At 34.2% G+C, this 23,678-nt stretch overlaps 4 protein-coding genes across 5 annotated transcripts; all 4 read right to left on the bottom strand.

Annotated features, from left to right (window-relative positions):
• Positions 1-374: 374 nt before the first annotated feature.
• Positions 375-2,588, bottom strand: ERp60 (disulfide-isomerase A3). The gene is made up of 5 exons (XM_088047663.1): positions 2,341-2,588; positions 1,733-2,290; positions 1,389-1,685; positions 752-1,118; positions 375-608 (listed from the first exon to the last, which is right to left on the bottom strand). Exons 1-5 carry the CDS (start codon positions 2,484-2,486, stop codon positions 498-500), a joined length of 1,479 nt encoding a protein of 492 aa, XP_087903789.1. The 5' UTR covers positions 2,487-2,588; the 3' UTR covers positions 375-497.
• Positions 2,589-2,671: 83 nt separating this feature from the next.
• LOC148167604 (uncharacterized) lies at positions 2,672-4,331 on the bottom strand. The gene is made up of 2 exons (XM_088047664.1): positions 4,092-4,331; positions 2,672-4,045 (listed from the first exon to the last, which is right to left on the bottom strand). The coding sequence occupies exons 1-2, from the start codon at positions 4,217-4,219 to the stop codon at positions 2,704-2,706; spliced, it is 1,470 nt and encodes a 489-aa protein (XP_087903790.1). The 5' UTR covers positions 4,220-4,331; the 3' UTR covers positions 2,672-2,703.
• Positions 4,332-12,520: 8,189 nt separating this feature from the next.
• LOC148167605 (uncharacterized) lies at positions 12,521-16,089 on the bottom strand. Its single transcript, XM_088047878.1, has 5 exons — positions 15,868-16,089; positions 14,098-14,375; positions 13,355-13,926; positions 12,887-13,307; positions 12,521-12,829 (listed from the first exon to the last, which is right to left on the bottom strand). Exons 1-5 carry the CDS (start codon positions 15,968-15,970, stop codon positions 12,677-12,679), a joined length of 1,527 nt encoding a protein of 508 aa, XP_087904004.1. The 5' UTR covers positions 15,971-16,089; the 3' UTR covers positions 12,521-12,676.
• A 1,079-nt stretch (positions 16,090-17,168) lies between these two features.
• LOC148167606 (heart- and neural crest derivatives-expressed protein 1-like) lies at positions 17,169-21,828 on the bottom strand. 2 transcript variants are annotated; one of them, XM_088047742.1, is made up of 6 exons: positions 21,620-21,828; positions 18,400-18,579; positions 18,161-18,261; positions 17,905-18,111; positions 17,425-17,549; positions 17,169-17,339 (listed from the first exon to the last, which is right to left on the bottom strand). In XM_088047742.1, exons 1-5 carry the CDS (start codon positions 21,708-21,710, stop codon positions 17,448-17,450), a joined length of 681 nt encoding a protein of 226 aa, XP_087903868.1. In that variant the 5' UTR covers positions 21,711-21,828; the 3' UTR covers positions 17,169-17,339; positions 17,425-17,447. The 2 variants fall into 2 exon arrangements, with proteins under 2 accessions (XP_087903868.1, XP_087903867.1); XM_088047741.1 differs by having other exon boundaries at positions 18,161-18,354.
• Between the last annotated feature and the right edge of the window lie 1,850 nt (positions 21,829-23,678).

The raw sequence follows: 23,678 nt of genomic DNA on the forward strand, positions 1-23,678 counted from the left end.
TGACCGTATTTTAGATATCAGAGCGATAATTTTTAACCACTTGCATCTTAATTTTCCTATTGTTATTTTTAAATACTTTTATGTTACTAGGGAACAATAGCTGGTGCTATTCTCAAAACGGCTAAAACTTAGACGTTTGGGTTTATTAATCGATATAATAATCAATTACTAAAGTTACGACAGTAATTTACTACGGCAAATTGTATAAAACAAACCCCTCAGGAAATACGAAAAAGCTTTTATGACTTTTATTGGAAAATGTAAATAAAACACCTATCATACAACCTATTACAAAATACACAACAAATTGTTTAAATCTCCGGAAATTCATGTACATAAACAGCACAGTTTACGTCAGAATAATGAAAGAAATATTACTTAAATCGGTTTAATTACAAAAACAAGTACATATTAGTTTAAACTACAATGGAAAACATCGGCATATTGAAAAAGAAACCGATTTATAATTACAATGTGTAATCACTCAATTCTTACACTTAAAGTTCAGTCTTCTCCGCTTTGGGATTACCCTTCCTATCGTATCCTTTTAATTCAGACGTGGCCTGTTTGGCGATGTACTTGATGAAGTCATCCAATTCGCGACCACCCTGTAAATAAAAATGATCTCTTTACGACGGTAAAAAAACAGAAAACGCGAGAGCTGTGAGTGGAACAAGGACCAAACGACAGCTTAACCATTATATAGTAGAGATGAACAAACATCGTGTTTTTAACACTTGAATTAATATACCTCATAGCGCACTGGACTATCTTTGGAGTCCTTCGCAACCCAGTAGAGAGTAGGGAAGCCACGAACATCAAAGTTTGGCGGTACATCATTAGTTGTAGCGTCCATCTTAACGATAGCTACTTCTTCATCCTTCAATTTTTCACCAAGATCGTCGTACACAGGCGCCAATTTTTTACAATGACCACACCAAGGAGCATAGAATTCAATTAAAGTGTCTTTGCCGTTGTTTACAACAACATCGTCGAAGTTCTTCGCGACTGCAACGGTGACAGGACCGTCGTTGCTCTCAGGGATTGGCTCAGATTTTAGATAGGGCTCCAATTTCCCTGCGAGGAGGTCTTTCACAAACTGCTCCAAGCCTTCAATGCTGGGAAAGAAAGAATTTGTTAGTTAGACACATCACAAGAACTTTTATGCCAAGTCAAGTTGAAAATTTGCGTACAAAATAGACGATAACAATGCTAATTAACATTGTAGTATGTATGTATCCCCAAAATCGTTATAAATCAAGACTTCTCAGGCCTCGAAAGATTATAAAATTTCAACTATAAGCGTTTGCAAATTTGCAAATTTTGATCATTTAAATTAAAGACGATTTTGGGAGTAACCGTAAGTGTTACTGGTCCTGGAGACTTACGAGAATGCGTCCTTCATGATGTATTTTTGGTTTTTGGCGTCACGAGCCAAAACGATGGGTTTGTCTTCTTTCACATAATCGATTCCATATTCATTGAGCTCGTATTGGAAGTCGTCCTTGGCACTAACAGCGAAGTTGACTTGATCTTTGAACTGTTTGGCGACTTTCAAGACCCTGTTCCTCCAGTAGTTGGTACCTTTGGGGTTCTTAACGTAATCAACACCATAATAAGCAACAACCAAAGGATTTTGGAAATCGTTTCTGTTATCAGATTTGCGGTGTCCAGCCAATCCATGACTGTAAAAAAAAATTAGTAACTACATTTAAACCAGGATAAGTCTTACTAATTCTTCGTGATGAAATCGTTGATTTCGCCAGTGACGGCAGCCCCCGAGTAGGCAACACTGTCATCTTCAAATTTGTTGTGTAAATGATGTGGACGGAATAGAATGATACCATCAGTGACTCCTTGTTTCTCCAAGACAGCTTTGTGTGTTGAATGAGCAAATCTCACTTTTTCTCTGAGTTTGTCTGCAAGTTTCAAGAACGCGGTCTTCAAATCTGATTCCTTCTCAAAGAAACCAACAACAGCGACTTCGTTTTCTGCACGGATGAACTTCTCCAAGTCTGCTACCGTGGCGACTTCCTTAGAACTGGGCCCCACTTGTGCTTTCATGTATTTCACGATACCATTAGCTTCTCTAGGGCCTCCATAGTCTTGTGAAAACTCTCCGCCTCGGAAGATCTTCAAAGTGGGGTACCCACTGACTCCATGGGTGTTACAAGTCTCTTTTCCTGCTTCTGTACAATCAACTTTGACCAGGGCGATAGGGGGATCGTTTCTGATCAAATCTTCGGCAGCTTTGGCGTACTCGGGCTTGAGTTTCTTACAGTGGCCGCACCTTGGGGGAGAATTAGAACGTTTTTCTTTTGGGAAATTCAGTTTACTTACCATGGGGCATAAAACATAACGAGAGCAGTCTCATGTTCGGCGATTCTAGTATCAAAATCTGCATCCCCAAACTCTAAGACGTCTTCCTCTTTCGCTGAACACGCGTAACACAAAAAACACAACACGAATAAGTTATAGAAATTCATTCTTACTAATTTGATATTTTCGGATTTTTCGCCGGCACAACCTGACCAACACTTCTGTCAACTATTACGTGGCTTTGCTACTGCGCATGTCTTTTATTTTAAGCGTTGTCGTGCTGTGATTGGACGAGGGATAATGACAGATCGTGTCAACCAATCAGGACATTACAAGAAAAAACTCAAATTAATCGAAAAATTATAATATGAAAATGTAATTGTGTTATTTTATAAAAGCTTGTTTTGTTACAACGAATGAAATATCCCCCTCTGTTTGATTTAAAGTCGCATTCATCAGCGTTAAATCTCCATCACTCAATGTTCTTTGATGATTTTTAAATTTGGCTTCCCGTGCGGAGATCATGGGCTCTGAGACCAAACTTTGGATGTTATTAGGTAAAACCACATCTCTGTGAACTGCTTCCACTACTTTTCGCGCCGGTCTGTATGCAACTTGAGGGAGACCCACATTTTCTTTGTTCTGTTGGATCAAACATTTGCTGCTTGTTCTTAAGACTGGAATTGTCCTGGTGGGGACATTCTGTTGCAGGCATCCAGCAGGGCTGTTTTTAATATACACCCCAACAGGACTTATGATGCCTTTGAACATAGGCGACTTGGTATTAGGGGTCATCGCTTTTGGCTTTACAGGTTTAACAGGTACTTTGAAGGTTTCATGTTTTGGCGATTTTCTCTTGATGTAGCCTGCCACAGGGCTCTGTATATAATCAAATTTGTTTGGGATTTTCGGGACAGTCTTCTTCAGAACTGGAATTTGCGTGTGTTTTGGTGAAGATGATTTAGTTGAAGTACTTGTTATTGAGGCATCTGTGTGTTTTGGCGGCGATTGTGTTGAAGAACTTGTGATTGAGTTCTCCCCTGGCATATGATAGTCAACACCATATTTCAAGGCCCTTTCCATTTCTTCAATTGTATCATTAAAAACGTGGGAATCCTCTGAGTTGTAGCTGTCTTCAACAGTGGTGTTGTTTTCACTGTTTAATATGGCTAAACCAGACAGATCAAGTTTCTGTAGATTAATTAACCTGTTTGTATTATCTTCACCTTCATCTAAGTTTGATTGAGATTTACATTGATTGCCTTCTACCGCCAGATCTGTGCTTTGATTTTCTGTTTTTACATGGACAGGTGAGTCCTCATAAGACTGTTCATGAGAAGAATAAGAACTGTCATCACTGATTGTGATAACACTATAACCATCATCTTCATAACTGTCTTCAACATTACAAGTAGGGATATTACAATGGTCTTCAGCTACTTCTGGGGATTTTACTGTATTGTCCAACAATATCTGTTGTATGTTATCTAGAATATATTCTCTCTCATTTCCATCCTCTAAAATCTTTAGCATTGTATCTTCCGCTTCAGTTTCTTCTTTACAATCTTCGTTATTTATAACTTTAGCCACATTCTCAAGAAAAACATTTTTTTTGCTCACACTAACGTTCGGCGTAAAATAGGACGATGCTGCGGACGAAGTATTCACATTTTCTTCCACTTTCTCCGAAAATGTTGTAGAAGGAGTAAAATACATCGTATGTTCACTAAAAAATAGTTTGTTATTAAAATAACAACAAAACTGAAACTTACCTGTCTGATTTTCGGTGTGTAATTTTTTTTGAACATTGCAGATCTTTTTTTATTTCTCGTAGGGTCAAACGACCCCACGCTACCTCCTCGTCGCTGCTGTAGTAATCGCCGGTGGTTGTGTTGTCCATTTTGGCGAGAAATGAAAAACTTCGGTAGGGCAGCAGCTAACGAACAGAACTTTTAAATGCTTTAAACGGTTGTGAATCGTTAGTGTTGTTGCCACCAGAGAGCGCCGCTGTCAAACTTGACAAAACTAAAATCTCTAGATCAAAAACGAGTATTTAAATATTTTTTTTGTAAAACATACCAGTCAAAAATTAATCTATTAAACTACCAATAGAAATTCTAAAAGAATGGCAAGCATAAAAAGTATTATAGAAGTAATAAGCCGCTGGTTGTGCTGTCCATTTTGGCGAGAAACGAAAAACTTCGGCAACAGCTAACGAACAGAACTTTTAAATGATTTAAACGGTTGTGAATCGTTGGTGTAGTTACCCACAACACACAGGGATAGAATTGTAACTAAAGACAATGACTCAGTTTGGTCAGTCAGTTTCTTGCCACTTTTCCTTTGCTTTGTAACAATTTTTGCACTAAGTAAAACCAGAGATCAAACATTAGTAGATCTCATTAAATTAATGCCTTATAAAATATTTATTAAAAAATCCAAAAATAATATAATACATATGTATTTATGTAATAATTTTTTTTGAAAAATATGCAACCCAACGTACTAACCATTTGACACATGCCAATCATCCATAAGGGTGAAAATCGTCTGTAAAATTAGCATATTTTCTACAACAGTTCAGCAATAAACCAGGCAGATGAATTTGCCTTGCTTTGGAGTTTGTTTCGAACGTTTTCCCGATTTCGAAATATTATGTCCCTCGAAAATAATAAATAAATAATAAAGAGAAATAATAAATGATGGATGAATAAAATCACTTGAAAATTAGGGTGGATCAATAGGAAATCAGAGGAAATCACTAGATCAGGAGAAGTTAGACGAAATCACTAATAAATCAGAGAAAAATATTAGAACATCAGGGCCAATCAAAAGGAAATCAGGGGAAATTGTACAAAATCATAAGAAAATCAGGCAAATTTAAACAAAATTACAAAAAAATCCGAGGAAGTTAGACAAAAATAAATACAAGTAAATCAAGGGAAGTTTGGCGTATCCAATTTTAAAAAATTTAACTTCTGAAATTAATATGTTCCTGGGAAATCAGAGTATCAATCTTAGTAAATCACTATGAATCCGAGGAATTCGTTACGAAATCGAGAAAATTTAGACGAAATAAAAAAAATCAAAGAAAGTTAGACAAAATCATTGGAAAATCATTAGTACATGAGGGGCAACCAATAGGAAACCAGGGAAAGTCAAACGAAATCACAAGAAAATCAGCGAAAGTTAGACGAAATCTAAAAGAAATCAGGATAAATTAGCGAGGAAATAAGAGGAAGTTAAGTGTATGCCATTTTTGAGAAGTATTAACCTCTGACAAGTCATGTCATCAATGAGAAATTACTAGGCAATAAGGAAAAATCATTAAAATATTAAGATATTAAGATATCAATAGGAAATCAGGGGTTAGACGACATCAAAAAAAAATCAGGGGAAGTGACAAGACAGTCAGCGAGGAAATCAGTCTCTCTAATAAACTTTATATTTCAAGTAAAAAATGTTTCGTTAAAAATGTGTACCATCACAATTTTATTTTCAAAATTACACTGCGCGACAAATTCAAATTAATTTTGAATGTGTTATGTAATCCAAACAAAGTACATACCCAAAGGACATTCTTATTCACAATTTTTAACATAAGTAGTTAAAAAAAAACATAGAAAAGAGATTCTTTTCTATTTTACTTATGATTTTAATGTATGTATGGTTATCAATACATATTTAAAACACACATAAAAAAACTAAAATTAAAAAAAATTATATGCAAATCATAACTTGTTTAGCCGCCAACTTTGATACAATTTTTTTACTCTTTATTACAAAATTCGATTTTTTTTGCAATAATTTTAAATTGATTGTATTTGACAATGTACAGACTTTTATTTTTGAAACAAAAATGTTTAAAACTTACAAAGTCATAAAATTTTACTTTTAAAATTAAATATAAAATTTGGTGGTGACCGGCATATGTTTGTTTTATCAAAAGGTGGACTACCTATAGAACATAACAGTTTTTTGGCTTTGTCACGCAGTGTTTTAATTGATAATAAATTTAAATAAATTAGATTTAGATATTAGTTCATCTTGTCATTTCTTGTGTTTCAACGAATCCGCGGGTATTTAATAAAATCAATTCTACTAAATTTTAAAATGGATATTTGGGTACTTTCGAATAACACAAAATATTACACAGGTAGGTAAAGAATATGTTCTAGAGCTACAATTTTTTTTATAAAATTGAAAAAACACTCGATCACGATTTTTTTTCGATAAATCGCTTATGCCAAAGGTATTTTTACCATGGCAACATAGAAGGTGATGTGCGGTTGGGTCTTAATAATCTAAAAATTAGATGTAGAAGTTGTTTTTAATCGCGGAAAATGCAAGATTATAGAAAAAATATTGTGTGTATTTCCAGCGCAAATTCAAATTGCCGTTTTCGAGAGGTTGCCGCGTAACTTTAGACTTTGTGTCTCTTTCAATCGGCAATGTAAATTTTTACACTCTTAATACACAAATAGCTATTAAAATTTGTGTAGTTGTACTTTTGCCATCAGCTACTTATATTAACGTGAGTTTCAAAATTATGAAAGATATCCATCGATCTAGAGGGATTTTAAGTAATACTGGTGTATTAAATTTTAACACTAATTTGTTTTTACTTTTTATACGTGGACGTCGTCTAACAAATCTTCTAGCTCATTTTCGTCGTAATCGTCTGGTGCTGGTACCTGGAGTTTCTTCAACGGTATCAACACTTCCTCTTCAACTTCTAATCTGCCATCACTTTCGGTGGGGCCTATGTTTCTTGTGATCATTTTAAAAGAACCATGTTTTCGTAATTTCTGCATAATTCTTGCAAACACACGAGAATCAGCAACGTGTCGATTTGGAAAACGTAAACTGTACAACTCGCGAGCCGCAAGAGCATTTCCACTAGTTTCTCCGTAGATCATGATCATTTCACTATTGGAAAACATTTTAAAAATCCCCGTCACAGAGTCAAACTAACACTGAAGCAATTAAAAAGACTATCGTCCCACCTGATTAATAGCCGCAAAAAGTCAGTTTTTGTTGAAGCTAAGAGATAAGGGTTTGTTTACATTGAGACTTTCACTCTTGCTAGCGGTTCTCAAACGGTTTTGTCCAAAACTTTGAAGCGTTATATCTTGGGTCCTTTTTGGCAGTAATTTTTTTTTATTATTTTTTTAGGCCTCCCCATATTAGGGACCATTACTGGTTTAAATATTTACATAACTTCGTGAATCACCCTGTACATTTATACGCATCACGAAAAATTAAAAAATAACATATCTTGACATAACTAAATATTTCAAAAATTAAGAACAAATGTCCACCTCAATGAATGTTTTCATCGTTTTGGAAAAGTTTAAAAAGTTGCTACAGTAGCACAATTTGAGATATTGTAATGATCTGCAACCCAATTCCGCCAAAATTCAAATGAACCGCCAAACTCGAGAACCGCGAACTTTAAAATAAATAAAATGGCCGAAAATCGTGATCGTCTGAAACGGCTAGGACCTACGTTGTGTTGTGAAGGCGGATGTTCGTTGGATACAAGGCAGTGCATCGTCTTTTGGGAAGAGCGTACCAATACAAAGAAATAAAAATACACCAGACCAAAGGTGGTTTAACTTGTTTTATTCAGACTTTAAAAGTTTGAATGGTTTTGATTTAAATTTTACAGCTAATTGTTCAAGAATTACAAGCATTTGAACAGACGAACTGATCATGTTACAAAATTCTTAATAATCTTTAATGTCAAAAGAAGTCACTTTACAAAGAAACGTTTCGGTACAAAAATGCAATAAACAAATTAACGAAAAGTGAATTACATCAAAAGAACTACAAAAATCTCCCATTCGCTCTGTTGTGAGTGTGATCAAACTACAAACATTATTTAAAACAAAATAACAATGAAAAACAACACACAATTTACCAAGTAGATATGTACAAACAATTTATAAATAAACATCAATAATAAAATGATAATTATTTTCAAAGGCGACACACAGAAACGGGACGAGATTATATTTTTGGAAGACCCGAAAAACAATCTTTCCTATTCCGCAAGCATAGTACAGGCGGTGTCTTATCGAGAGTACTAACAAATTATGGCCAGATTAAGAGTAACCAACATCTCACCCGGGGAAGACCCGCTAGTTAGGTGAACCCTGACTACCCCGCGAGTCCCACGTAACAAGCTTCCAGCACTGGAGGGTTTTCGAAAGTCAAAAATCAAAGTTTAATTTTGAATTGATCACACTCTAAAAAGAACATACTAACATTAACGCGAGAGGCTGTTTGTTATGTTGAGTCTTTTGTGACGAAGAAAATCTAGAAAGGAGAATTGGGTTCGGACAAGTACAGAGCAGCTAAGAAAACAAGGGACATACATAAAATACATAAACATATAAATTTTCAGTTTCAGTTTCAATAAAATACAATGGAAGAGAAAGTCGTGGACTTTAGGAAAAATGTACTCGTTTTTTTGTTCACGAATGACACAGAGCGATTCAATAAGACATTCCCAGTTAATTTGATGTATCTCACAATTTCTTTAAAATCCTATTCTATTTTTAATCCTTCGAACTCAACAGTATAAATTCCTTGAACTGAATCGAATAAAATTCAAGTTCCCAAAAGTATCGGGTTTCCACGATTCTAAACTGCTTCTGCACGTGTCTTATCGGACGGTGGGCGAACACTGATTGAATCCAGACGCTTACGTCATCGGAAAAACGCGTTACTTTAGAATTGTACAGAAAATAACTACTTTACATGAATCCGGAGTGACTTCCTTATTAAAACAACAAATGACAAAAATTATTACATACCAAAAGGTGACAACACACAAGCGCTTCTACAAGAAGCCCTAAAAGAGTCACTACACTCCCGTCAAAGTCAGTGGGTTTAAACAAAAAGAAAATTATTTACAAGATTTTGACAAACTACAAATTAGCAAAACACAAAATGAAAAATTAAACCAAATAGGAATTAAAATGAACACTTGGAAAAATTTGGCGAAACGCACTCGATAACACAGCACCTTGGTAGTTCCGAAGTCGTACCAAGAATGATTGCCTCCGGCGTCGCCCGCCTCCTCCGCTGTGGCGGCGGTGAACTCCCAAGTCCACCAACTTCTTAACGCAAAAATCCCTGCGGTCGTTGTGGCGCGAAAAGTTTGAAATTTGAATTTGAAGTGGGACACTACAATATGTATAAAGGAATCATTGAAAATGTAAAATCATGCTTTGGGTAATTATTTTAACAAAGTTAGGGAAATTGCCAAAACAGAGAAGTAACAATATAGAGCTATGCTGGTATCTAAAAATCAAATAGTTACGAGAGCGCTAAAAAGCTTTCAATCGTCTAATCTTTTTATTTTAACCTGACGGTCATGTATGGGACAACTCGGTGCTGACCTTTTTGGTCTTATGGCTACTTGAAAGAACACTCCACTCTGCTTGCGGCAAAGGACCAAATGGCCAAATATGCAATAAAATGCATAACAGTCAATGTATGAAATGCAATTAATCCGTTGTCCTATATAGAATAGACTGTTTAAATGCAATGTTGTAATGCAAGTTATTAATTGAGGTCTACTTCAAGAGTCAAAAGCAAATTTTTTGTCAACAAAGATGAGTTTGATTGCACTAAATCTAAACTCAAAATACTACACTCAACTGAGAAAAAAAAGGTTCTGAACAGTGACTTTTTAAGTATATTATCGATTGAAAATCATTTGCAATCGTTAATCTAATTATTAAAATGTCGACAAAAAGGCTGCAGTTTACAACACCCAGTTTTATTTCTATGGGTGGTTTGACTTAAGCCATAAAATGTTTACTAGGTATATGTCAACTGAGGTTACTATAAAATGTTATTATATTCAGATGCGGCAGTTTTCAATTCTTGGTAAGAAGTAGGTATAAAGTTGGAGTCCCAATGGTCAATCGCCGGTCGGCCGAGTTGTAGTCGTCAAACCGTGATTAGGATTAGAGACCCCCTGCTGTGAGGGGCTGTAAATCATGGCAACATTGAAGTGTTGGTTGCCGACTTTTTGAAAGTTGGGGATCATTTTTACATTACATTTTATTTTTTTCTAAAGAAACTATTCATGTGGGGAAAAAACCAAGGAGTTTCCCGGATGTAGAATAAAATTCCTCATCTATCGAGTCGTAGTTCAAGCAAAAATTCCTAAAACTCTGCCCGTAAAACGACATGGCGTTTTTTCAGTTTTTACTTTTTTTTAAATGAATTTATAAGAAATTTTTGAAAATCAAAGAGTTTCCCGTGTACATTTCGATATTATCTACACGTACAAAAAAATTAAAACTCCAACTCCTAATTTGTGGCCGTAAAAAGTAATGGCGTTTTGCGCTATTTCCTATGCACTTCGGCCTTAATTAAGAGCCTTAATTTTACCGATTCTGTAGTGCAAAATTGCAGTAACACTAATGTAGCACCTCAGTTAGACTATTAGCTTTAAGAATTTTAGGTCCATATAAGGCCTAACAGATGGTGACAGCTTCAGTCGATTTAATAACGCGAAGAAGTATATCTTTTTTTGTGGGTTGGATCTTTGTTGCATAACACCATTCAATTGTATACAGGGTGTTATGGAAATGAGTGCGTAAAATTAAACTGGTAATAGAACTCACCATATGCAACAACTTTTCTTAATAAAAAAAATTCCAAAATGCTTTCGTTATCGAATTAAACATCAATGGAAATTTGCTGTGAAAACCGTTACCCGCCTATGTATGCATTAAGGCTCCTAACCTTCGTCTAGCCCAGACCAGACCAAACATCCAAGATTTTGAGAAACGTTTTTATAGTCCCTTTCTGCGTAGTCAGAGGTGCAATTGCATCTTAATGTTTTATCTTATGTTTTAAACACGGAAAGGGGCTGAAGAATTATAAAAACGTCTCTCAAATCTTGGATGTCTGGTCTGGTCTGGGGTAGAACAAGCAAGTGGAATCGCGGCTTAAGAAGGATCTGATAACTTTGACACTGTGAACATTCACGACAAACTGAGCGTTTTTAATTAAACCACAGCTGATTAGTCGTTTTTGTGACAAAAAGTTTTACGTCAAAAAACCTCGTTGCGGAAATGAAAGAAGTGAATTTGTTTTGAGACATCGAACGGCTGGCCTAATTAAGGGCGGAAAAAGGCGAAAATCAAAATGCGTTTACGGAAAAAATTATCTAGAAAATTTGGAGATCTTGATGCGTTCTAACCGGTTAAATTTTGTGTATTTAATTTTATAACACCCTATTATGAATTTTTTGAATAAAATTTTTGTACAATCCAAAATGTTTTACTTTATCTTAAACTTAATACATACATAGTTCTAAACACCACCGCAAATTAGTTTAGAATGGTCATTATCATTAATAAAGTGTTTTACGAGCGGGCGGATAACGCAGGGTTTTTTTATGCCTTTTTGTTGTTTAATTTTATAGCAATTCAAAGGTAGGTAGGCGACTCGTTAAAATATGGGGAGAAAAATAAGTTTAAAAACATGCGATTTCGTAAAAAAATTAAGAAAAGTTGTTGCAAATGGTGAGTTCTCTTACCAGTTTAATTTTACGCACTCATTTCCATAACACACTGTGTAGTGTATTGTATAAAGACCCAAAGAAAAAAGGCTTATGGAGGCCACAATTCTGAAGCAAAATTTCTAAAGAAAAATTCTTTAGCTCAAAAAATAATCGAGTTAAGACGAAAAAAATTGGTAACTATGGACACATGCTATCGTCCATTGGTCAGGTGAACATTACACTCTCGTTGCCTAGGAAATTTTACTTCATCTCTAGGGATGGGTTATTAATTTTTTTATCCTTTCTCGAATACTATTAAACTTAAGCAATTTTTGTTTTGAAATTTACCATCTGTATTGCTGTCGGCACCCTCCCTTGCTCTCTGGGTCATAAGTTCTGGGACACCTGTAGATTGTGTATATTTTGTAATTTTGTACATTATTTTAAATGTGTTATTTTGACGTAAATTTTGTCCTTTGACATACTGTATCCATGTAAACAATCACATTATGTTATTCTATACGTTCATTATTATTTAAAATCCCTGTCTGCTTAAATTTGAAAAGCTCCATCTTGGGACGGCTGACGGAAATAGATGGTTAACTTATTCGTTTCTTAATTTGCCGAAAATTGCTGTATAAAAAAGAAAATAAAAATTGAACGGAGATCTTTTTACAAAAAATAATTTATTAAATGTAAAAAATAAATATCCAAGTTACTATGGCAAATCGCCTACTTCTATAAATGTAGATGAGAACCTCTTTATTAACAAAAGACAATTTAAGCTATAATTCGTTACAGTATTATTTATAAAAGTTAGTTGTTTTATTTTAAATTTTTGTTTATCCATGGAAGAAACTTTTCTACTCTCGTGTAAACTCCAGGATATTGTCCTTTACCACAACCTATTCCCCAGGAGACGATTCCCACTTGTGTCCATTTGCCTGAATTTACCATAAGAGGACCTCCACTGTCGCCCTAAACAAAGAAAAAACGACAGATTTTCATACCAACAGAAGGTTTTCTTCGACTTACACTACAAGAGTCTCTAGCTGCTTGGCCTGCACATAACATGTGTTCCACGATACCTCCTGGGGCCGCTGGACCGTATTTCAATTTGCAATCCCTGTTGTGCCAAATAGGAATATTAACTTCTTGTAATTCAGCTGGTTGCGGTCCACTTTCTCGAAGACTGCCCCAACCAATAACAGTTCCCGTAGAACCAGCAAAATCGCTTCCAACGCTAGGTAAACAGATTGGTCTGATTTGTTGCGAAAATTGCACTGGACTATCCAAGGTTAGAATAGCAATATCATTGTACAAAGTTCTTGAATCGAAGCCTCTGTGTCGTACAATTCTTTTCACCCGTTTTTCAATATGTCTAATCTCAGTGTTGGTTCTGATGTTGTGGTCACCCAACCGGACAGTAAGTCGCGCTACATCCCAAGAACTCATACTAAAAGAAAAGAGTGAGAGAAGTCGTCAAAAGTGACGTTAGCTTACTGAGCAACACAGTGAGCTGCTGATAAAATGTGAATGTTATCAATCAAAGAACCTCCACAGAACTGTCTTCCGCCGTTGAAAAGAGCGGCAATCCACGGCCATTCTCCGATTTCTGCACTATGACCACCAACAATACGCTCTTGGTCTTGGTAACCATTCTTTGCACCGCAAGATTGCACCGATGGCTGACTTGGTGGCTTAGTAGTGATAATTCCCGTTGGTGGTCGCGAGGGTTTGTACGGCGGTTTTGTGGTCCAAGTTGGAGGTTTGGTGGTCCAAAGAGGTGGTTTTACAGTTGGAGGATGAGTTGGGGCGGTCGGATAAATTGGTGAGGGTGGATGGGTCGGTGGAGTGGGATACCCAGGAGATGGTGGATGCGTTGGGAGTGGTGGAATGGTATGATCTGGAGGATGCGTCGGAATTGGAGGTGGCCAGTTTGAGATAAACTGAGGATAATGAGGATACTGCGGATAATACGCATTAGCGTTGCTATACAACGAATTTTCAACAGATCCATCAGTGCTATTCTGTGGCGGCTGCTGACCAAGATTCGTGCAACACACACCAAACATCTAAAAACATTCAAAAAGAACTAAAAACAACAATGACGGCTTCTAAAAATAAACATTAAAACCAGATTGTTTTGTATTTTAATAATGTTCAGATTGGTGAATTTTTATCGCAATTTTATGGACTCGATACATGAATATATTTAAGCTGATCATGAAGATAATTGCCTTTACCTGTCTACCTTGTACAGTATAATAACTGCAAGTGTCGTACATTCCTAAAATCCAGCTTTCAAAATTATTCAACTCAGGAACTTTAAAATAGGGATAACATTGTCGAAAGGAAGTGCATTTTCCCAAAACTCCCTTTCCTGTAAAGCAGGGACCTGTAGTGGCCAACGGAATTGCATTGAGGTTGCTGGGAAGCAAAAACGAACTTTGCTGAGCTGGATAGTCTCTTCCTTTATGAATAAATTGCTTACTACTTTTTGCTAATCGCACGTCTGCCGGAGCTAAAATCATCAAAAAATTAAGATTACAAACAGTAAAGAAAATTTGTCACTAAAATTAATGACCTTGTAGTTGACTCGAAGACAATAATCAATTAATCAATGTCACAATATCTACGAAAAACTATTGTTAATAGTTTGAATTAATAAATAAATTTGTCAAGTCAGAAACTGTTTTAAATCATTATGGGCGTTCCAAAACAAGCTAAGATTTAATTGATTAAAAGAACACACAGGTGTTCCAAAAATAAGAATTGTATTTTCCTCAAAGCAAATGAATACACTCAAATTGTACGAATTTTAAGTAGCATCGTTTACGTTCCGTGTAATTATTTACATAAACGAAAACACCGAACTTTTGATAATTTGAAAATAACTGGTACAACTATGATAGATGAAACAGGTTTTGCTAATGTGAAGATAATTATTTAATAAAAAAAAAACGAGCAGGTTTGAAATTTGGGAAAAGGTCTTAACTGCTTACAACTATTAGAGTTTCTTGCTAGAAGTCATTTCAAAAAATTATAAACTAAATTGTTATCAAATATTCATGTGCTATTTTTTTTCTCGAGTTTTTTGTTTGCTTGTATAGTACTAGTCAATCCAGTTTTCGAACACAACAAAATTCCGATATTTATTCTACGTGTCTGACCTACCGAGAAAAAAAAGACGAAACTTCAAAAACATCAAAGAGTAGCAAAAAAGTGGCAATTTGATAGATTTGGTCCAATTTGGTTGGAATTCCAAAACTGTGAACCCATATAACGGTGACACTTATCACCTTCCTTTTAGAAAGAAACAGTTTCTTCGAATTTCTGATTAATTGGTATAAAAAATAATTGCGGTTATCCATTTAATTTGCGTGTTCCACACCACATGAGTTGATAACAGAACAAAAATAATCATCTAAAAGACCTTAACATTTACGTTTCGTAGAATCCTGTCTGTATAAAAAATGTCTTCGTGGTAATAAGCGCAAAAAACGAACCAGACAGTTCGAAGGAAAACTAATTTAAATGCATTAATTTAAAACCCATTATGATTTTAAAAAACATAAAGAAATGATACATATCAATACTGTGGTCCGAAGCTAAGGTGAATGTTCTTTGCGACCTTGGCAGTGGCTGATTGCGGGTGCCACGCCAGCAGGTGGTGTTAAAATTAATCTCAGCTAGACAATACATAATTAACGAACTATTGAACTTTTCTGCATAAATTACAAGTAATAATTAAAAAAAGCCACTGGTCAATAAAAGTTAAGATGTGACCAGAAATACAAAGAATGAAGAGTTTCGAACTGAATATCAATTTCGCTCCCAAAAATTATAAACATAAGAAATTAGTATTCTTGTCACGACAGCGAAGTGTCATGCTATTACACTGTGGGCTAATATCTGTCCCAATATAGACTCTAGGAAAATATTACTCATACATTTTAATGTTTATAACTAATAGTAACAACTTACTACTTTTGGAGTGCTCCAGTATCTCTTACCTTCAATTATAACAGTATCTGAATCTTCTTCTTGTTCTGCTATTCCAGCAGTACACACAGATAATAGTAACCACAAATACTTTATTTTGTATAGTAACCCCATCGCGCGAACCTAAATAGACGTAACCACAATGCTCGCACGACAATGTGCCAAGCAATGTTCCTGTTTTGTTAAGTTGCTCCTATAAAACGTGTTCTGTGCATCGTCATCTCCCACTACAATAAGACGTTAACTAAAATTTGCAGAAAACATTTACCTTTACCAAAGAAAACAGCCCGAGGAATGAAGGAAAATAAGTAGCAGTTTCAAGCGTTATCAAAAATATTGCTTGTCACCACCAATTATATCAATTTTTTTTTATTATATTATTATATCATTAATTTTGCCTAAATAAATTTACGTGTATTATCAAACTACTATTTTGGTTCTTGTTGCTAAATTTTCAAGACTTTTATAGCAACGATACTTCATATCAAACATTGATTGATACAAACTGAGCGTGAACTTATCTGATAAATTAGTCAAATTAATAAAACAATTACTGGATTGTACAAAAAAGAATGACATTTCGGGGAATTTATTGATTATTTATTCATAAAATTCTAATAAAATTGTTAAGTATGCAACTCGTAATGGAGGTGGCAAGTATGAATTGAAATGCGTTGCCTATAAGCAAGGCGTTGATAAAAAATCGAGAACCAACAGTTTTGTGTTGAAGAAGTGATCATTCTATAAAGTAAAATAGCCTTTAAAACAATTTTTTGAGTTATACCTATTGAATAAATAATTTAGTTTGTTAAATTTTTCCTAAAAAATGCAGTTATAGAATTGATGAAAAATGTTTCTCAAAAAATCTTCGTTTTATAGTTTCAATCGCACTATTATCCATTTTTTTGTAATTTATTTTCTCATCTCATGTTTTTTTGCCGGGTCATTATCTTACACTTTTCGTTGACGATTTGTATCAGTTGCAAAAGATGAAGCAATTAGAATACTAATAAAATTTATTAATCACGAAATTTGAAAACGAAAATTATCTAGAGCCGCTCCTGAGCATAATCAATTATGTTTATTTAGCGCTGAGTTAATTTACCATGCGACGAAATGTGATCCTCGACGGTAACTCTAGAAAGTTACGCCCAGTAACAATTCAAAGTCAAAAACAAAGATCTACATTGTTTCGGTGGTGGTATTTGAGGTGATATTGGATTTCCTGCTCGTTAATTGACTGACATAAATAAATATCAGAGACATAAAACCAGGACCGGCTTCTGAAATTTGTGGAATTGAATGATGCGAGTCATTTTGGAATAAGTTTATTGCAATATAGATTAATTTACATAGTGACTAAGTATAAGTGCGGACTTTTTCTAAAATCTAATAATAAATTGAATGTAATTTTCATTTATAATCCTTAGGTGTACGTAGGTGAATGATGTTTATATTAGGGGCCATGTGGTTGCTCCTCCGACTAAAATAGATATATTATATACAATTTCAGGATATTTCGACAAATGAAATGACTTCAAGATACACTTCCAGGTTGTAAAGCTTACTTATTTACATACATCCCGTTCCGTTAAAGCGCTTGATCTTGTTCCAGTTCGAGGGCCCACACGTGCTGAGGCCAACCTGTACGTCCTTTGGCTTTTCTCGTCGTCGTCGGCTTGTTAATATCTTCCTGTTTACAATAATACTTAAATAAACATATCATGCATGTTGGTGACATTCTTTGTTGTTTTACACTTCTTGTATCTTTTGTTAAGGGGGCTTCACATGATCCTTCTACAGAAACGAATAAATCGCAAAGTAATTTTACCCCACCGCCCTTCTAATAACTATAAGTGAAATGCGTTGTGTGTCATTATCGCCACAAACCCCCGAGATGAAAGTTAACACGATAATAGCCGTCAATGATTTTCTCCGAACAAACGGCGGTGGACTAACCCCAAATTTCCATTCTTTCAATCTAATTATAGCTTATTTATTGTACGTAAATTTAGGGGAGTTATTAGATTATTTTCTAAACGACTCACCGCAGATCCAGAATCATTCTTCGGTGAAATTTCTCCAGAAGACGAAGAACCATCACTTACGTGTTGGAGCGTCGAATTTGTCGATTTTCTCCCGCTGATGACGGATGATCCTAATTCTGCCGTGAAATTTCCGGGAGCTGGATCATCCGATTCCAGAGCTTTCACTAAGTAATTTATATAAGAAGTCGCTAATCTTAGCGTTTTGATCTGAAAGGGTACGATGTGAAACTAGCTCGATATTAAATAAAATTCTTACTTTCGATAATTTCGTATCGGGTGGAACATTGGGGATGCAATCTCGCAAATCAGCATAGGCATTGTTGATTGATTGTGTCCTTCTGCGCTCTTTCTTGTTTGCTGTTGTTCGGCGTTTTACGACACGTACAAAAGGAACATGAACATGCTGCGTGGGGGCGGTTTCGTCACCCACGGACACGTTTAAGGGATAATCTAAAACCCGCTGCGTAGTAACATTTTTTACAAAAGCGCACTTACTTTTTCGATGGTGTGGATGTCTTTGGTCCGGGAGTAGACCTCTTGAAGTGGTGGAAGTTGTAAAATAGGAGTAAGAATTAACCAATGCACCTTGGGCTCGATCATCTGTAGGAGAAGGTGAATCAGATCTTGGACTGCTTGACCAGAAGTTTGAGTCTTCTCCGTTTAGAGGACTGCTATCTGAAAAGTGATTAAATTAAAAAACACCTGTAAAAGCAAACAATCAATAATAAAAGCGATAAACATTTTTATTTTTTCCCACAACGAAATATCAATAAAAGTTTCAGAATTCTAGATACAGAAGTGAGAAGGCTAACACAACAAAACGTATATTCCTGTTTATTTTTACTGAATTTTTGTAAAATATGCTGTACACTTGCTCGACAAATGTTACGATTTCTTCACATTATTTTCATGTCACAGTTGAACTATCACAAACACTTTCGAGCTCATTTAATATAAATTTGTACTTTTGTTAAAAACATAATTTTTGCAAGAAATTTATTGTTAAAAAAACACGCACCAGTACTGTCGTCGCTTGAACCTTCCATTGTTGAACTTGTTGGAGTTTTGATAAGGAATTGTTCACTGTGCTGTTTTTATAAGAAAGTGTGATTCAGTTTTATTGTAACAAATGTAAAAATAAAGTACTTAATCAGAAAAAATTCTATTGTAACACGTCAGTGACTAATTATTTCACCAATTAATTTAATTTTAAATCTTTTCATCCAAATTTTAAGTCATTTATTTTTATGCATGCCTGAAATTTTGGTTCATAAAAATGTCAAATGTTTGATATAAACAAAGTATTGAAATGTTTATCTTTTTTTATACATTTGTAATTTTCCTCAGATTATTTTAGTAAACTATTGTAAACAATAAAAACAATGACAAAACAAAATTCTTTTTTAAGTTAACAAAAACGTATGAAACTGTAAATTTTGCTCAATTGTAGGTTTTAAATCCGGTCTGTAAAAAGTGATATAAAAAGTCTCAAGCTTTGATGAGAGAAACGGTCAATACAATTAGCATTTTAATAGAAAGTTTTTATATTTCAGCATTTGTACATCCTTTGAAACATACCAATATTTTTTTGTAACAGAAGGTATAAATATTTTGCTAAAAAAATTACAATATAAATCTGATCTAATAGTGCGTTTTTAACACTGCCTATACAAGTTCTCAAATTCAAATTATTATTAAGTAGATAGTGCAAATTAGAACTTCTTATATTTGCACCGAAACAAATTTATGTATCTTTAAAACAGAAAATACTGCACTAATAAAATTAAATTGTTTACAGATTTTTGTGGCCATTGTTTAAGTGATCATTAACATTTTTATAAGAATGTTTCCCGGTATGCCTAAATGAATTTTTTAGTACCATTAGGTTCTAAGTTTTAACTCCGTACATCTGTGTAGTAGACTAAATTGAAAATTTTAGTGCCGATATGGCATTAAATGGTTTACAGCAACTTTTCCGCAAAATATCATAAACGGCCAACAAGGTAAAAATATGTATTGGGATTTATTTTACGCCAGACAGAGCTTTCAAGTTCGAGTTCGGTATATCCGTCAGAATAAAGTGAAATTTGTCCATCTAAATGTGAAAATTCACAACAAACTGAGCGTTTTTAATTAAATTACAGCTGATCAGTCGTTTTTATGACAAACAGTTGTGATAAAGTTTAAGTCGAAAAAACCTCCTCGTTGCGAAAATAAAAGTGAATTTGTTTAGAGATATCGAACGGCTGGCCAAATTAAGGGCGGAAAAAGGCAAAAATCAAAATGCGTTTACGGAAAAAATTATCTATAAAAGTTGTAGATCTTGATGCGTTCTAACCGGTTAAATTTTGTGTATTTAATTTCATAACCTGTTATGATTTTTTTTAATAAAATTTTTGTAAATTCCCAAAATGTTTTACTTTAGGTTAAACTTAATAGAAACACCACCGCAAATTAATTTAGAATGGTCATTAATAAAAAAGTGTTTTACAGGCGGAGTGATAACGCAGCAATTCAATCAATAGGGGGGAAAATAAGTTTAAAAACATGCGATTTCAAAAAAAAATTATTAAGAAAAGTTGTTGCAAATGGTGAGTTCTCTTACCAGTTTAATTTTGTGTACTCATTTCCATTAACACCCTGTATAAAAATATAATTTGGAAAAATTGCAAGCCTTAATCTTCAAAATAAGAAAACGCACTCCATGAAAATTTACTGTTGAATTCTGAGTTGATTTGAATTATAAAAATGATTTAGACGATGTCAAACATTTTAGCAATAACAGACAGATTCAGGAATCTATGCAAAAATGTACAAAAGCGCAAAATAATTGTACTTTTCTAAATACAATCGATGTGTTTAATTTTGATTGCGGAAAATGTAAAAATAGTTCGATCCGAATTGTATAAAAGTCTTAAATTTGTTCAAATGAAATTTAAAAATTCTATAATGCCGATATCAAATTTTTTGAAATTCAATGAAATCATTCTGAGACTGATTCTAATTACAATGTAAAGAATTTTTGACTGACTTGTGAGTTAATCTAAATTGATAAAGATTATGAAATGTGTGAAAAATTCTATAAAAATCCAAGATATATAAAACACTTTTATCAAAAATTTTTTAATAATTATGATTTGAAACTGAATACAATTATTTTGCACTTTGCACTGAGTAAATCATTAGAATTTTTCAGTAGAGAAATTTGATACAGAGGTGTTTTAATTACAACAAAATGTAACTCCAACTTTGACTGCAAGAAATTTAAAAAGTACGTCATAACTAGTAAATAGGAAAGCTGTAAGAATTTGGATTTGGAATTTCGAAATCTTTCAAACTTCAAACAAAATTCTATAAGAATAACATAGTTGCATTTCCACAGGTCCTAGGCAATAAAACAAACCTGAAATTTGGAATTTAACAGAACAGATCCGTACAAAATAAAGTTAAATTTTAGAAATTGAATATTTTCAGTGTCATTTCCTCCAAATTGTAAAAATGCCTAAATCGACGATTTGTATCTGTGTTAATAAAAGACATGAAACTGATTTTTTTAACTTCGTTTCGTTAGTTGGTCCACTGAAAAAATTTTATCCAACCAACAACATAAACTAAAAACAACTTCAAAAAAAAACATTTTCATGAAACAGTACACGACAAGGCGGTAAAACAATAACTTGGAATGTTAAACAAAAGAGATAAAATTTTATAATACCTGATATGTAATGATAAGGTGTATGTAACGTGGTCGAATATCCTGAGAACTGAAAAATTTCCGCATGATGTGCTGAATTATTGTATGACATTTTACAACTTATCACTTTAATAATAATGTCAAATCTTTCGTGCACTCAATTAACAACAACTTGTCACTACAATTTCAACTGAAACGAAGCCCCAGGCGATCAAACACTGACGCCTGCCTTCAACAACTGATATTTGAACTAAATTAGTCAGGAAGGCGGAGCACCATATCATCTCGACGACCGTATTGCTTAGCCCTTGAAATTAGGGAGGATCCTATAAAAGATCCACCTCAAGCATATTTCTAAAAAATCCTACAAAAGCTCCGACGTTTGCTAAAGCAGCGGTGGCGAGGTTATCGACTGAAAATTATACACACCTATCGATGAGCTTTTGAGCTTTTCAAGTATACAAACAAATATATTTAATAGACAGTTTTATCCTTGCAGTATCCTAATTTGAAGGAGATGGAAAACATCTGGAATCTTGTTGAAAATTTAATTAAAGGCCAGAAGTAAATTAACAGGATTGTGGACGATTGATGAACTCGATATCTAAAATTACTTTTATAGTTATGCTTCTATTTGGATTAAAACCGATGTTATTGTTGATACTGTAGTGTCCTCTACAAATTTTAAACATCTGTCACAAATTGTCTATAAAAAGTGTCATAAAATCGCGATAAAGCGGCCGCTGGCCCGTGTCTGCAAAAAATTAAATTAAGACGATTTTATCGTCTTTTTTTGTGACAAATTTATGTCGATAAGACCACTCTCTGTTTCTCGTCTTTTTCGGAATCATGTTCTTTTAGTCACAAATTAACTATACAATGTGCCATTTTAAGCTCGAGAAGACATGCATAAATATATCAGAGCCGACGCTAGAATGATGTATGCTAATCTGTCACATGTCATGTTCTACCTACTAGTTTGAAGTGGCTCTTGGCGTCTCGTCTGTCTCAATGGGTCCATGGAAGATGATAGTGGGTGAAAGTATCATATATTATTAAAAAATCTTTGGGAAGAAACAGAAAAGAATAAAAGTATCTATAGAAAGACACTTCTTTGGAGTTGAGAAAACCATCGAATGAAATAAAATTATTGGTAGTCACCCTTCCCCAATAAATCAACTGTTTACCTCAATGACCACGTTCCCAGTTCGATCTCAATTAAGCCAAAAAAGCTGGAGAAGGGTGTAACTCTAAAGAAAGCATTTTCATAAAAAGTACAACACAAGCTACCGAAAATATTAGGTTCATTTAGTTGATTACGAGGACGTGGTTCTGTTTTGTGTCGAGATACGAAGCGTGACGTTAGCAAGAAGGAAGGGGAAAATCTCTCTATAATCAGCTTCCGATTCAAATGCTTAAAGCTATTAGTGGTATCATGAAATTACCTTTGTATATCCTATATTTTAAAAGTTTATAACATGAAGTCTATAAATTAGATATACAAATAAACTACACTCTAAATTTAGCGGAAACACCCTCTGTAAAAAGTCATGAGCACGATTTCTTCTTAATTATTCCCACAAACATTTAAAAAATAAATAACCGAGCTCGGTTACTTAAGAATACGTTTTATCATGTTTTTCAAGTGGAGTTGTAGTAATGTGATGGGAAAGTTTCTGAAACATGTGTGTATTTGGCGCCAGAGGCTTATCGGCTGACGTCAGTGATGGACACAAGAGCGAAAACATGAAATATAGAACATTTTAAATGCATGTAGATGTGTATCATATTAAGAATCATAGATTAATCCCTGCAACATAAGTGTACCACAAAGAGTGCTTCCATTAAGTTATAATGACAAGAAGTTGAAGTAAAAATAGCTGCGGTGGGTTTTTATTTAGGGAACTCAACTAAATTAATTTAACTCTAATTTGTCACCAATAAATTATCGTCTAAAGTCACCGCCAATAGCAAGTTTAAAATGTGATTTGATGTTAATTTAATGGTGTGATAATTAGCGTATTAACAGATGTTTTTAATGTTAAGAAAGCTTGTTTTACAATTTGAGTTACACATCAGA

This window comes from Gnatocerus cornutus, chromosome 10 (genome assembly GCF_029298725.1).
Source record: "Gnatocerus cornutus isolate USDA-ARS CGAHR chromosome 10, icGnaCorn1.1, whole genome shotgun sequence".
Taxonomy (NCBI): Eukaryota; Metazoa; Arthropoda; class Insecta; order Coleoptera; family Tenebrionidae; genus Gnatocerus; species Gnatocerus cornutus.

Bases quoted from the DNA above. Each gene is read 5' to 3' on its own strand.
- LOC148167604 (XM_088047664.1), bottom strand. From the start codon at position 4,219: ATGGACAACACAACCACCGGCGATTACTACAGCAGCGACGAGGAGGTA. The intron at 4,046-4,091 runs GTAAGTTTCAGT...ACTATTTTTTAG, and splicing joins ACACACCGAAAATCAGACAG to TGAACATACGATGTATTTTA.
- LOC148167606 (XM_088047741.1), bottom strand. From the start codon at position 21,710: ATGTCATACAATAATTCAGCACATCATGCGGAAATTTTTCAGTTCTCA. The intron at 18,355-18,399 runs GTAAGTGCGCTT...AGCGGGTTTTAG, and splicing joins ACATCCACACCATCGAAAAA to ATTATCCCTTAAACGTGTCC. The intron at 18,112-18,160 runs GTAAGAATTTTA...GTACCCTTTCAG, and splicing joins CCGATACGAAATTATCGAAA to ATCAAAACGCTAAGATTAGC.
- ERp60 (XM_088047663.1), bottom strand. From the start codon at position 2,486: ATGAATTTCTATAACTTATTCGTGTTGTGTTTTTTGTGTTACGCGTGT. The intron at 1,686-1,732 runs GTAAGACTTATC...TTTTTTTTACAG, and splicing joins GATTTCATCACGAAGAATTA to TCATGGATTGGCTGGACACC. The intron at 609-751 runs GTATATTAATTC...TTTTATTTACAG, and splicing joins ATAGTCCAGTGCGCTATGAG to GGTGGTCGCGAATTGGATGA.
- LOC148167605 (XM_088047878.1), bottom strand. From the start codon at position 15,970: ATGGGGTTACTATACAAAATAAAGTATTTGTGGTTACTATTATCTGTG. The intron at 13,308-13,354 runs GTAAGCTAACGT...CTTTTCTTTTAG, and splicing joins GCAGCTCACTGTGTTGCTCA to TATGAGTTCTTGGGATGTAG. The intron at 12,830-12,886 runs GTAAGTCGAAGA...TTCTTTGTTTAG, and splicing joins CAGCTAGAGACTCTTGTAGT to GGCGACAGTGGAGGTCCTCT.